General features: G+C 36.3%; 1 protein-coding gene across 12 annotated transcripts in view; it reads left to right on the top strand.

Annotated features, from left to right (window-relative positions):
* Positions 1-15,681, top strand: part of LOC115223565 (rho guanine nucleotide exchange factor 28) — a 490,764-nt gene that overhangs the window by 177,784 nt on the left and 297,299 nt on the right. For 11 of the 12 annotated variants that reach the window (XM_036511308.1, XM_036511277.1, XM_036511280.1 and 8 more), the window contains 2 exons: positions 2,097-4,442; positions 14,322-14,354. In XM_036511308.1, coding sequence (XP_036367201.1) covers positions 2,097-4,442; positions 14,322-14,354 — 2,379 coding nt within the window. The remainder of the gene's footprint in view (positions 1-2,096; positions 4,443-14,321; positions 14,355-15,681) is intronic. The other variant, XM_036511293.1, reaches the window with a different exon arrangement.

Below are 15,681 nucleotides of genomic sequence, written 5' to 3'. Positions count from 1 at the left end.
ATGTCTTTGGAGTACTCAGCCACTGAGACATTGGACATTAGTCATTGTAACTGATGGAGTACCAGTTATTGTCTCTCTTGAAAACATCTGTACAGGTTGTTGAGAACTTCTTCTGACATCACCCAGCACTGAAAGGATCACATATTGATTTTGACATGAGAGAGAGTATAGGTGTTCAATCACCTGGATGGTCTTCTCATTGGATTAGTGTGAGAAATGGTTGGGCATTTTGCAGTTGTCTTTTATCTTTCACTTGTTTTGACTACTGGACTTTGACCAATACTGGGACACTGCTTTGAAGGGTTTTGTGAGACAGATCAGCCCTAGTACTTAATTTTTAAGTCTGGCACTCATTCTGTTTGTCTCTTTTGCTGAACTGGTAAGTTACAGAGATGTAATCAAATCAACCATTTGCCGAAAGATGAGGATGATGAACACAAACACAAAGAAAGAAACTTACGCACATGCTCGCACGCATGCACGCACACACACGCATTCACATGTGATGGGCTTCCACACAGTTTCCATCTATTAGATTCACTCACAAAGCTTTGGTCAGTCTGGGGTTATAGATAATAGAAGACACTTGCCCAAGCGTAGTAAGTTCTTAACCATGCACCTATGTCTACACCTTAACAATTCATAAGCAGAATTGGTGTGTCCCAGAGCTTGGTCTTTGAATTATGGGTGCAGTTCATCCAGTGAGCATCTACACAGTTTTTGTTTACCTAAGTTCACTTTCAAGACCAGTGTTGACCTGACATTATGACTATGACCCATGCACATTTCCAAAATGCCATGTAGTGGGATTGAACTCAGGAATTCCTGGTTGCAAAATGAACTTTTGAACCACTCAACCATGCCTGCATCCTCATTTAGCAATCAAGTTAATTGATTAGCTAGCATACATCACAAAGAAGAAATTCAGATCTTCTCTTTGAAGTCATTTGCCTGCAACAAAATTTTGGAAAATAAAATAAGAAATAAGTGGAAATCACCGGTGCGTGTGTTAAATTAAGGCACAAAAAGAAAATGTCTCCACCCCAGACACAACAGAATATGTTTTCAACACATGAACTCACATAAAGAATCTTGCAAACCAAATCCCCAAAAACGAAATCATTGTCATTATTAAAAGAGGTGGCAGACTGGCAGACTCCTTATTTCATCAGACAAAATGTTTCTTAGCATTTCTTCCAGCTTATGTTCTGAGTTGAAATTCCCCTGAGGTCAACTGTGTCTTTCATCCTTTTGGGGTTGATTAAATAAAGTACCAGTCATGTACTGGGGGGGGGGGTTAATGTAATCGATATGTTTCATCACTTATAAATAGCTATCCTTGTGCCAAAATAAGAATTACTATTGTTTAAAAATATGTGGACATTTTATATTAAATTGTCTTATTTTCCTTCTTTATGGGTTCCCTGCTCCCAGGGGTTTTCGTTATATTATTCTATGTTGTACTGTATGTATTACTTATTTCTTTATTACCCACAAGGGGCTAAACATAGAGGGGACAAACATGGACAGACATTGGTATTAAGTCGATTATATCGACCCCAGTGCGTAACTGGTACTTAATTTATCAACCCCGAAAGGATGAAAGGCAAAGTCGACCTCGGCGGAATTTGAACTCACAACGTAACGGCAGCCGAAATACCGCTAAGCATTTCGCCCGACGTGCTAACGTTTCTGCCAGCTCGCCGCCTTATGTATTACTTATGTATGTATTACTGTCTGTTGTACTCAGTGGAGTACAGTATAGTTATAGATACTTCAAAGTAAGAGAAACGTGATTTGCTTTTATCAGTATTCTGATGAACAATTGCATGAAAAAAAAAAAAAATTCTTTCTTTAATCATTTTCCTTTTTAACAATGTGTTTTACTTAACTGTTTTTATTTTGCTTCTTTTAATAAAATTATCTTTATATGTCATTGTTTAAATAGTTTAATAAATTTAATTACACACACATTTTGAAATGCTTATATATATTTAAATGTATACACGCACACATATATTACATATTACGTGCACACACACACACACATGTGAATACTTATATATATATTTAAATATTTAATTTTTTTTCTTTAGGTAAGAGAGACAATGAAGGTGAAGACATACAACCAAGTGTTGATAAAAAAAGTGGTGATTCCTTTAAAAATACTCCCAGCTTAGATGAAAATGAAGAAGAGAAGGAAAAAGCAGACAGTCTGAAAAGTACACCTGAGGAGGAGAAAATTAGCGGTAATATATTATCAACTGAAGATGATGATGCTGCAGCTATTGACGTGAATATCAATGACCATTCCATTAACACAGAAGCCACGAAGAGTGTCTCAGCTTTGGATGTAAATACAGGTAGTACAGCTGCTGCAGGTAATGAAGTAGCTGAGAAAGAATCAACATTGCACGTAGAAGAAGAAGATCAAGATGCTCTTACGGAACAACTTGGTAGTGCTACTGAAGCAAGCACATCAGTTGTTACAACAACAACAGCAACAGACAAAATAAAAAGCAGTGATGAGGTGTCTTCATCGAATAGCCATTCTGAAAGTATTAATTGTGCTGATACAGAGAATGGAAATACAGAGTTGTCAGCTGTTGTAGCTAACCAGGCAGGTGCTGTTGATGATTTTCTTGAGGAAGACTTAAGTAGCGAGGCTTCTGATGAAATTATTGATTTCTCAACTCAGGAAACTCCAGTCGCTGAAGTGACTACAACCAGTACCACAGATGCAACTGCTATATCTGCGGAAACAACAGCTTGTAATAACAGTGATGGCAGTATATCTCCAACGAAAAGCACAGCTGATTCTAAAATCTTTGACTCTGGTGATGTTAGTTCTGAATGTACAACTTCTGTTCTAAATGATACAGAATTAACCATTTCAACATCTAATGAGCCTTCTCTTGTGCACGAGACACCTGCAATTTCAGAACCAGCAGATGTAGTGGATGGCCTGGAATTGAATACTCCTGCATTAACAGATGTCTCCACCTCAAAAACTTGCTCTTCCCCCACTGAGCCAACTGAGCCTACTCTGATGCTCAGCTCCTCTGGGACTGGAGCTGAGTCATCCACTGTAATGCCCAATTTCTCTACTGATGAGACTGAAAGTTCAACTGTGATTTCTGAATCTCCTGCTCTTGAATCTGAGAGCAATGAGATCGTTTGTGACTCTCCTGATAACGAGTTGGTGACCTCCAACACAATGCCTGAATCATCTACTAGTGAGTCTGTTACTTCCACCACGTTGCCTGATTCGTCTACTAGTGGGCCTCTGACCTCTACAACAACAAACCCTGACTCTTCTGTTAATGAGGATGTCACTTCTACCACAATGCCTGAATCTTCTCCTAGTGAGTCAGTAACTTCAAGCACGATGCCTGACTCGGTTACTACTGAATCGTTGACATCTCCAGTGTCTGACTCTGCTGCAGTTGAGTCAGTAACTTCCATCCCAGTGTCACAAGTCCCACCTGTTGAAACTGAGACCACTGTGTTGCCAGAATCTGTGCCTGAGACTGATGATGTATCAAACCCTCCTGTTACAACTTCTGATACAGCTGCCACACAGTTGGATACCACTTCTGCATCTGATGTTTCCACCACAGTGCCTCCTATGTCCAGTGGTTCTATTGAAGCCTCCTCTGTTTCTACATCTCAAATTCCTGACACAAATCCTCAACCTTCCATTACAACCTCTGACAACATTGATACTTTCTCCGAAGGATTGTCTTCTGTTTCTGTTTCAACTCCTCCAGACTCGGAAATATATTCACCAGCAGATTCTACAACTACAGATGCACCAAACACAGAGCCTAGCTCAGTCATTACTGAGCCTACTTGCTCAGTCTGCCTGTCTGCTAAGTGTGAGTGTGATCACCCAGATATTCTTCAGGTATCTCACCAAACACCAACTGAATCGGCAGTTCCAGAGAAGCATGCTGCACCCAACACGGAATCAATATCAGAGTCTGAATCGAATGCAGCACTGACTTCTGTGGAAAACTCCAGAGAAAATTCAGAAGCAGCTATCAGTTCTCAGCCACTGTCACCACTATTTAAGAGCCAAACAACTCCATCCCCACCTCCTTCTTCACCTTCACCTCCTCCTGTTCCTTCTACAGCTTCAGCTGCTCTTACTCCTCCTACTCCTCCCGTGTCAGCTCCGCCTCCGGAAGCTGTGCTTGGTGACTGTGGTTCTACTAACAATACATTTTCGAAAGCACAACAAGAAGCTGTCAGTTCAGATTCACCTTTCCAGGAGTACGGTACTCATAGGATATTGAAAGGCGAACCCCTGAGTAATGGCCACACTATCTCGTCTCTTCTCAATAACAACTGTGATCTTGGTTCTCTTGGGGTTTTGGACACATTACTTGAAGAGCGAGAAACTAGTGAGGAGCCAGTGGAAAAATCTCCAATGGTTTTAAGTGAGTATTACTTTCAATTATGCATTCCCATCAATTTCAAAAATCAACATTGCAAGTGTGTGTGTGTGTGTGTGTGTGTGTTGTTTGATCAATATGAGTGCATAATATATTTCTATCTATATATTTATCTGTCTATCTATTTATCTATCTATCTATCTATCTGTCTATATACTTCTCTCTCTCTTTCTCTCTCTCTATCTATCTATCTAACTCTATATACATAGCTATATATATATATATATATATATATATATATATATATATATATATATATATATACCTGTGCTAGCGCGGAAAACGGACGTTAAACAATGATGATGATGATATCTATCTATCTACACGTGTGTGTATGTGTGTGTGTGTATATATATATAGGGTAGTGTGCATGTATGTATGTGTGTGTGTGTGTATGTGTATATATATATATATATATATGTATGTATGTATGTATAAAAAATATATATAAAAATACAAAATGGGACAAGAACGCAAAACATTCAAATAGACGATACAAAAAACGGATATATATATAGGTATGTATGTATGTATGTATGTATGTATGTGTGTGTGTGTGTGTGTGTATATATATATATATATATATGATGGTACATGGTTGGAATGGTATATTCGGTACAGCTTTTGAAATTTTGAAAAGTGAATGCGTGTGTGTGTGTGTGTGTGTGTCTGTGTTTTTGTCTCTGTGTTTCTGTGAATGGACTCCATTGTATGCATGCTTACATTTGTATATATATTCTTTGCTTTATTCAAAGTCATTGCAGTTGTGACCAAGCTGCAGCATTGCTATAAATTTCCTGGTTTTTACTGTATTCTATAATTGTGTATCACTGGCTTTATGTGTGTGTGTGTGTTTATTTTGTGCATGCATATATATATATATATATATATATATATACATATATATATATATGCATAGTGAGGGAGAAAGAAAGAGACAGAGAGAGTGGGGGAGGAGGAGAAGATAAAGATTATGTATTATGTAAAGGTATTTAATCCATAATTGTGGACTAGCACGAGTACATGGAATTGCCCATAAATATAAATATTTATACACGCTCATGCATGGATAAACATGTAGCTGTTTGTATGCGTATATTTGTGTGTATGCAAGTGTGTGAGTGTATGTGCATGTATATAGATGAATGTATCTATGCGTGTTGCGTGTGTATGTTTACATATGTGCATGTATATCTTTACATCTACATGTACATATGTATATAAATATGTATATATGTGCATGTATGTATATGTGTGTTAGTATGTGTGCATGTATATTTATATAATGTATATGCAGATAAGTGTGTATATATGTATTTTTGAGTGAATGTGCACACATGTGTGTATATTTATTTGTGTGTGTGTATTTATAGACGATTTTTTTTATTGATTTCGTCTAGAAACTGTGACCTTGGCCTTCACAAGCCCTTTCTAACTGAAAGGCTTGTAAAATTGACAAGGATTTCGTTCCTCTTGAGCCCTTGCAAATCAATGATATTTAAGGAAAATATCTATAGGGTTACAACTGTTGAGGGCTGGTGTTTTGTGCAAAAGAAGGTCGGGTGCTAGTGGTTCAGGTGTGGTCTAGTGGGGTGATACGAAGGAGAGGAGGGGGACACGTGTGAATTGGGAGCACCCGAGAAAATGTGTTACAAACTCCTCCAACACTGAGTATCTGTACAAAAGGATTGAGAAAAATGTACAGCATGTCTGTGGGTCAAAGGTTAGGGTGTGTGAATGATTGACTTTGTGCCAATCAATTAAGTGACCTTTCTTTAGATGTGGTCTAGGTTTTCTTTGTGTCTTGCAGTAGCAGCGGCACCATGCTGTTTGTGTATGGGAGAAGCAGAGTGAATGTAGAGATTCTAGATGCTAGTGAGTAGTTTTGTGCTGCATGCATGCACGTGTGTGTGTGTGTGTGTGTGAGTAGAAAGGGTAAAAAAGGTGTGTAGTCTCTGATATACTCCTTGCTAGGGTGGAACATATGTTCAAGTTAAGTAACAGTGCTGGGTTAGGTGGATTAGAGATATTGTTAATTGAGAAACGGCTAGATAAAGAAGTAACTGAGGTAGTCAGAGTATGTGATAATAACGAAGCTTGGACTAATCATAGGCAACATGACAGCCACTGTGATCTCTACATTGGTGCTACAACCATGACATGAACAGTTTCTGTGAAGCCCTCTTACAATTTACTTCAATTATAGATACCAGTTACTTCTTTGTTCAGAATGGCTGGCAGGTTGAGTTATGCAAGCTGAAAGTTAAACCTGGAAAGGATGAAAGAAAAAAAAGGGTGGCAAGGAACAACATTAGGTAGCTGGAAGTGATGTTAAATGTCAGGTATACTCGGCAAGTAAAGCAGAAAGTAAGGGGTTCATTAATGGTCTTTTGTGAGCGAATCAGAAACATTAGGTGTACTGTTACAAAACTGTGTGTGAGTAAGAATTGGAACGTTGTTGGTGAGAAGTGTGTGTGTAATGATAGTGGAATATATGGCTCTTATTGGTGCTGATAACAAATGCTATTACCTGGGGTTGCTGAAGCGGAGACTGGAGAGAGAGAGAGAGAGAGAGTATGTGTGTGTCTACCTTCCAAATAGATCCAGCAAAGGGCCCAACCATTCAAATTGACTGTTACATGGTTGATATAGACATGTGGGCATGAAGCCAGATAATCACTGATGCTTGCTGAGACCCTGGGAATATCCAGCAATGTAGCACATGCCATTAGTTACTGGTATAAGTAAACCAGATGCTAGTGGAGGGTGTTATACTCAACGACTGATATAATAATCTCATCCCCATCTGCAATAGAAGCAAAAGAGATGTGCTAGAAAGAAGCAGCTACAGAGGGATCTAACTGATGGATCAAGTTAGACAACAAGTTAGACCACATCCAGGAAAAAAAAAAGAAAGAAAAATAGGTCACTCGATTGATTGGTAGGAAGTTAGTCATTAACACAAATTGACCCCTGGCTCATAGACATGCTGCCACTTCTCATTGTGGTTTTTTACAGCTCCTCAGTGTTGGATGATCTCATACTGTTGCCTCTCAGGTACTCCGACCGCACAGGTGTCTCTTCTTTACAGAAAGAGTTCTAGCAGAACTGATTAGGAAAAAAATTTGCTCAAATGAGATGCAATTTGGATCTGTACCAATCTTTCCCCTCTTCTTAGTGGAATGGTTATAGACGTTCTTTGCAAGCCACTGTGGTGTTTGTTGCTGTAGAGAATGCTCTTGACAGGGTATCTATCACATACTGCAGTCTTGTGAGCTCTAAAAATTACTAGATGTAGACGAATGGCTTTTGAGAGCCATGCAAGCCATTTACAAGGATGCTATCCATAAGGTGAGAGTTTGCAGTGAGTTCAGCAAGGATTTTAACTTGTCCATCTACGTCTTTTCTTCTAGCAATAACAATAGAGTTTAAGACAAATTGTTTGTAGGAACATCTGTTTACCTATGACCTAGTTCTTGGGACAGAATCTGTTGAAGATTTTGTAAATAAAATCCATATGCAGAAGCAAAACAGAATTGAGAGGCCTCAAAGTAAATCTAGTCAAGACAAACGTTTTAGTTAGGTGGAAAGAAGATGGGATTTTTCAGTTATCTGGGGAGTGACTGTGCTCCATATGCAGAAAAGAAGTAGGTAAAGGATTTCAATGAGAACTGTGGGTTCACAGGTCCTGTGGGTTATATAGGCAGGTTGACATACGACTAAGTGTCCATATGTAGCAAGTGAACAATACTTAGCAGTAAAAGTACCCGTGAAGCAAATTCTTTCAGATGCATAGGAGGGTCCCTAGAAGTAGTTGATAACTCTTCTTGTTTAGGTGGCCTAATTAGCTGTGGGGGTGGGTATTCTGAAATCATGGTAATCAGAGCTTGTGGGGTGTATGTGTGTGTGTTAGGAAGTAATGGAATGGAAGCTGTTTACCTCTGGCTTCAAAGAATTCTCTCTTGTATTGAAAGGCAGATTGTATAATGCATGTGAGGATATTGCAATGTTGTATGGTAGTGAGTGATGGGCATTAAAGGCAGAGGATATGCAAAGGCTGCAAAGAAATGAGTTGCCTATGCTTCACTGCTCGTGCAATTCAAAGAACCATCTTTGTCTTGTTGATTCTGTACCTGTAATTTAAAGACCCCTTTATGTCACGCTGATTCTACATGGTGATTACATTAAGGGTACATGTGTCAGTTAATACAATGTCTAGGGGATTCAGGGGATTGAGCAACTGAAATATTTACTATTGAAATCAACAAAGGATCTGTTTATTTACTTTGTGTGTGTGTATACATACACACACGTGTGTGTGTGTGTATACATACACACACGTGTGTGTGTGTGTGTGTATAAATACACTGTGTGTGTGTGTGTATACATACACACGTGTGTGTGTGTGTGTGTATACATACACGTGTGTGTGTGTGTATATACATACACACATGTGTGACATGTATATATATTTTCACTGTGTCACATCCACACCCTCCGCACACATTTATTGATAGACATATACAACTATTGTACTATTAGGGCATGAAACTTATAGCAGCTCGCATTTAAATCTTGTGTGTGTTAAATGATATTCATCTCTCGCTGGATGGGTAACCTTTTTGTTGATTCCCATCAATGACAGAACAGCACACTATATGTGTGTGTGTGTGTGTATTATTTGTGTATGTGTGTGTGTGTATTAATTGTGTATATGTGTGTGTGTGTGTGTGTGTGTATAGTATGTATATTATCGTGATCATTATTTCATATCCATTCTCTACAGTAGCATGAGTTACCTTTTTATCTCTTTTGTTCTCTCATGCATAATAATACCTCATAAGTAGCCATACATTTCTATACATGTGTATGTATGATTTTAGATTTATTTTGAGAAATGTATTTTTTTATAGATGTTACATCTACACACATTTGTTTATCAGTCCATAGGAAATCTATTTATCTATTGATGAACTCAATCTAATGCAATGTATTGTTGTTGTGCATATTGATTGAAGCAGCTGTTTGTTTGGCCTTTATTTTTAAGCATGCAATCTATATGTACATGTGCACAGTCATGCATATATGTTGCACATATGTGTGTGTTTGGGGGGGGAATTTCTGTATATCACGACACACATACACATATATGTGTATGTATAAAAAAATATATATATAGATTGATAGATTGTCTGTGTGTGTGTGTGTGTATTCTACTATGTGTATGGAAAAAAATGAGCAATGCATTTTTGATATCTAAAGCAACAGAAGGCACTTTTAGAATTTAAAAAAAACCCAGAAAATCATAAAAAATAAAGACTAGAAAAGCATTTATTTGTATAACTGACATGAGCAAAGAAACAAAATGCTTCTTTCATGGCAGCTAAATGCATTCAACTCTTCTCAATATGGTACCACATTCACTCTTGTATGATTTTTGCATCATGTTTTTAAAAGCAAGCTTTTTTTTTGTTGTTTTGTTAATTTTCTGAGTGTTTTGAATGAACTTGAAAACCTGTTAATTAATTATTCTGTATGAGATTTTTTTTTATGATAGGGAAAAGGAAAAGTGCTTCCTTAATAAACTCTTCATGAATGAGCACACTGTGAACCCTGTTGAATTCTGGTTGTTAATCTTTTCAATGTTGTTTTCTTCAGAGAAAATTTGAATATTTGAATCTGAACTTATATTTTAGTCATTAATGATAATAATAATAATAACAATAATAATAACAGTAATATTGATGTGTTTTTAATTATAATTAGTACTTCAAAGTAATATCTAATATTATCATTAGAATTTAGAAACTAGGAGAAAGCGTGAAGTAATTTGATTTTAAGTGTAGAACTTGAAACAGATAAAACTGTTAATAATAGCAAGCAAGTATACTACTTGCACCTATATCTAGGTGGCTGTGTGGTAAGAAGTTTGCTTCCCAACCACATAGTTCCAGGTTCAGTCCAACCAAAGTCTCATGAGCGGGATTTGGTAGACAGAAACTGAAGGAAGCCCATCATGTGTGTGTGTGTATGTTTGTCCACCACCACCACCACCACCACCACCTGACAAACAGTGATGGTTTGTTTACGTCTCCTGTAACCTAGCGATTTGGCAAAAGAGACTGATAGAATAAGTACCAGGTTTAAAAATGAGTACTGGGGTCAATTTGTTCAACTAAAAATTTTGTCACGGCAATGCCCCAGCATGGCTGTAGTCTAATGACTAAAACAAGTATAAAATAAAATAGAAAGGGTTTTTAACCCAATATTTATATAGTATTCATTTCCTTCAAATTCTACAGTTAAAAGCGAAATATTTATTATACTTAATAATGAAGTTAAGTGATTTTAGGTAGAGGAGGGATTTTTTTTTTGTTTTCATGAACCAAGTCCACATCCTTGGTTTTTGATTCCAAGTTGTAGCTATTTTGTATTGTTAGTATCCCTGAAGAAGCCCTTTGGAAACTATGAATATCACATCCTTATTCTTTTTCCTCATATGTACTGTGGATAGGTAATCAAAGATGATACCTGAACAAATGTTCAAACCTAAAATGGAATACCATTTTTTCTTCCTTTCTTTCTTTTTTCTTGTCTTATTTTCAAGACTTTTGTAGTAATTGAAGATAGTTGTAAGATGTTGATACTAACTGAAACAAATACAAATAAATAAATTTGATTCTAAGTAATATCATATCTTTCTACAAAATAGATGTATTCTTCATTACATGTATGTCTTCTCAGCAGAGAATGTGCATTTGTCTTTAAAAATCATTGTTGTACATTAAGTAAGTGAGCTGTTCACACCAAGGAAGCCATTTTGTAGCTAACACTTGTAAATTAGCACCTGCCAGACTTGTTTTGTGAATTGTGCAAGAGGCAAGACTAGACTCTTGCTACCAAGGAGAGTAAATAACATATCAATGCATGTATATATATCTTATTTGTGTATCAGGCTTGATCATGTGCATGCATACACATATACATACATATCTGCGTGTGCGTTTGTGTACATATCTATGTATACATACATATGTATATGCATATACTTTCTCTCTGTCACACACACACATACATACATATGTGCGCGTGCGTGTGAGTGTGTGTGTGTGTGTGTGTGTGTGTGTGTGTGTGTGTGTTGCTGTCTGTGAATTCCTATATGTGATTCGGTGTGTTTGTGTGTGTGCATATATTTTATATTATTTTGACCTCATACATTTGAGATATTTATGATATTATTCTTGGAGCAGGAGGAGGCAGTTTCTTGGAATTTTTATTATGATTGATTATAATTATCTCAGATATATAATCCACCAGGCAATGGGCATGCACATTTTATTTTCCAGTCTATCTATATTTATGATTTATACATTTGGAAATGCAAGTTTAACTTTATTCCGTCTATTAAAAATAATTATACTTTGCTTTGATAGTTTTGAATCTAAATGTAAAGCAATTGGTCAGTGAATAATGTTATGTTAGATAGAATTATAAAAGCTAAGAGACAGGCCTGGAATGAATGGAAGAAATAGAGGAAGGTGGCTGCAATAATGGGTAGCTGAAAGCAAAACTGGATATTGAGTATAGTCACCAAGGAGAAAAGTTGCAAGTAAGAGGTTTGCCAGTCTTTTGTCATGAGAGCACCAAAGGCAGAAGGAGTTTTGGATTGCAGAGTGAATCAAGATGGTGGTGTGGATATAAGCTTGTAGAGACTGATAATGGCACATTCACTTTCTCTGATGTGAGAAACAAAGAGACATAGAAATGTGACTTTGAGAGGTTGCTGAATTAGAACAATGTATGAGAGAGAGAGAGAGAGAGAGAGAGAGAGAGAGAGAGAGAGAGAGAGAGAGAGAGAGAGAGAGAGAGAGAGAGAGAGACTGTTCCATATAGGCTCAACAGATGGATTAGCTTTTAAAATGGACGATTATACAGTTGAAAGGATATAAAGTCAATTTATATATTTTTTTTAAGAATTGAAAAATCAGCTCACCTTATTGGCAGTTTCAAAGAAATCTCATTGCTATCCAAATTAATCCAGATCATTTTCACCTGACTTGGCCGTCTTTTATGAGGGAGGGGGTGTTGAAAAGTTCCTAGCTTTGGGTAAAAAAAATACAGGTGGATCAGTTAATTATGATTTTATTCAACATATTCCCCTCTCAGAGGCACACACTTATTGCAGCGGTCCTTCAATTTTTCTAAGCCCTGTAAAAGAACTCGGAGTGTTGGACTTCCAACCAAGCCTTTTGCAATACTCTTAAAGCTAGGAACTTTCCAGCACCGCATTGTACACTTGGATGGATCACTCCACTTGTGACCTTTTGGAACCTGATAGGAACCACTTCCAATTGTAGGAATGTAGTGGTACCTTCTTTCATTGTGCTTATGTGAATTTCGGTAAAACATGTATGTAAAATAAGAATCCATCATGGAATCATTTTAGCCATTTGATTGGTCACAAAGTTTTTAAATTCACTTTAAATTTTAGTCTATAATGTCTCAAAATTGTGTGTGATGTCAGTTATTAAGTGATAATTGTGCAACGACCAGATTGCTGTGTGTTATGAAAAATGTCAATGTCTCATGAAATATATTTAGACCCTTGTCATTTAGATTACTTCGTCAAATGTAATGTTTATTTATTCGCATTATTTTGAATTAATCATGCATTATCTTGTAGCTTCAAGATTTCAAGGATCAGATTTAGTTATAGAATGACATTGTTGGGTAGGTGTGAGAAGATGGATTCAGCTGGTTTGAATGGAAAAGAGGTAGAATATTTTGGCTGACTACAGCTGGTTTAAGTGTTAATGGATTAAAGTGAATTTAGCAACTCTGTAATGAATTTAGATGGTCAGAATGGCTTTCCCATGATGCAGTTGCTTGTGTTTCGATACATGATCTTGGAGCAAGCCACTCGCTAGACAAGTACAACTCCAAAATGTGTGCATATAATCTTATCATAATATTAAGAGAATTATTTGTAAAGAGTAAACAAGATTAAAAGGAGTTCATTCCACTCATTTGGTGCACTTAAATAAATTTCTAAAACAAATAATATAGACAAATGTTGAAACTGAGACACACTTCTGGTATAGAGTATAACAAATTGTTGGAATTTGATAATAAAATTTTAAATCAAGGTAAAATTGGAGAACAGAAGAAGAAGCTATAAATATAAAAAAAACGTTTAAAAAAAACAGAAACAATAAATGAATAAAGAAATAAAACTATAAAAACTCAGCTTTTGTTGCCCTGCTCAATATCACAATACATTAATATTGACATAAAAGTTAATACGCATGCTATGAAGACTCACCTACTTGATAAGGACTCAGTCAGAGTCAAGACATCAGACTTGGTCAATTCCTTTGATGTAAGCATGGGGGTCTTCTGATAGTGCAGACATTGGTGATCTCCTATTTTATGTCAGAAGTGATTCTCAGCTTCAGAATTTATTGAACCAGTTTTGTTTTCTAATCAAGAAAATGTTGATCGCAAGCATCTTTATTTTTTTTTTTATCCTCTACTTGCTTCAGTCATTGGACTGCACTCACATTCTTCACTTGTATCGTGTAGCAAAAGAGAAAGAAATGCAACTCCCCCACCTCCTAAAAAACCTTCCCAGGACTTCATATGAATAAATATTTTACATTTTCTCACAGAATGCATCAGAATTGTCAAAAGACAAAAAATCCTCAGATGTTTTATTCACACCTTCATTCATAAATTGTGTAACTAAACCACTCAAGAATTTAATTATTTACTTAATTATTATAAACTTATAATATTTCTCTATGCATATGTATACCTCATAGTATCATATAAATAAATTTGATAAATTATTTTTGCTTTAAACAGCTTCCTGCTCAGACAAAACAGTACCAGTATTTGGTTAGTATATAATATTACATGCATCATCCCCCACTATTAACTCCATAAACCTTCTTCTCCAACCAACCTTATTAAATTCAAATCTTCAAATCTATTCTCTTTCGTGATCTCTGTAACTCTCAGCTCCATATTCTAGAGAAATCTCAGTAATTAATTATAAATAAACAAACAGAAAAACAAAAACACACACATATTTTTATATTCTTAAATAAAATTGTCTCAGGAAATTCTTATCATTTTGGTTTTCTAATTTTTCTAATGATAATTTTATCAAAGATATGTGGAAGTGAAGCCACACAAGACAGAAGTTGGGCTTAATTTTCAGTTTGCTTTCATATGTTTTCTACCTGTAGGCATTCAACATTTGTAATTGATGAATCTCTAGATGAGCACTCTAATAATTTCTAACAATATAATTATCTTTGGTATTATTGTACGCTAGAAATAGTTCAGTTCATATTATTATTATTATTTTGCTTTTACTTTTGAGTATTCTGTATAAAAAAAATTGTTTGTGAAGACGAGATGAGAAGTGTTTATAAACAGACCTTGTTCTCATTTCATGATATTTAGTGCTGACCAAAAGATCATCATCATCATCATCACCATTGTTGGTAATAGTAGCAACTGCAACACCATAATATTGATCACCCTTATTGACACCACTAACATCATCCCCATTACTACTTTATCATTACTACCCCCACCATTATCACACCTATCATCACCATCATCATTATCTCCGATATATAACAATCACTACCACTGCTACTGTTACTACCATTACTGTCATTATCTTCCTCATTTGTTTAACATCTTCATTGTTATTGGTTTTATCATTGTCATCACCACACTCATTGCCATTGTCATATTTTGTCGTTGATGCCATTGGTGTTGTTATAAATTGTTGTTACAGTTCTCAAATCATCATCATCATCATTATAGTCAGGATTATCATTTTCATCATGCCCGTCATCACTGTAGATGCCACCACCACAGCCATTCACTGCTGCCACTACTGTTTCTGCCACAACTACCACCACTACTACTATCGTTACCACTGCTGTTACCACCACCACTGCTAGTGCCACTCACTGCCACTGCCAACACCACTACTACCATCACCACCACCACTGCCAGCAGCAACTATAAAAATGGCAACAAAATTCAAAATGAGATAAAAAGAAAAATGAATGTCATGAAAGGCTTCATTGAATCAGTGTTGTTTCTAATAACTATGAGTTTGGTTGTAGGCAGTCTTACCTTTTTCATCTTTTACTTGTTTCAGTCATTGGACTGTGGCCATGCTGGGGCATTATCTTGAAGA

This window comes from Octopus sinensis, linkage group LG2 (genome assembly GCF_006345805.1).
Source record: "Octopus sinensis linkage group LG2, ASM634580v1, whole genome shotgun sequence".
Lineage (NCBI taxonomy): Eukaryota > Metazoa > Mollusca > Cephalopoda > Octopoda > Octopodidae > Octopus > Octopus sinensis.
This window is presented reverse-complemented; position numbering and strand designations above follow the sequence as displayed.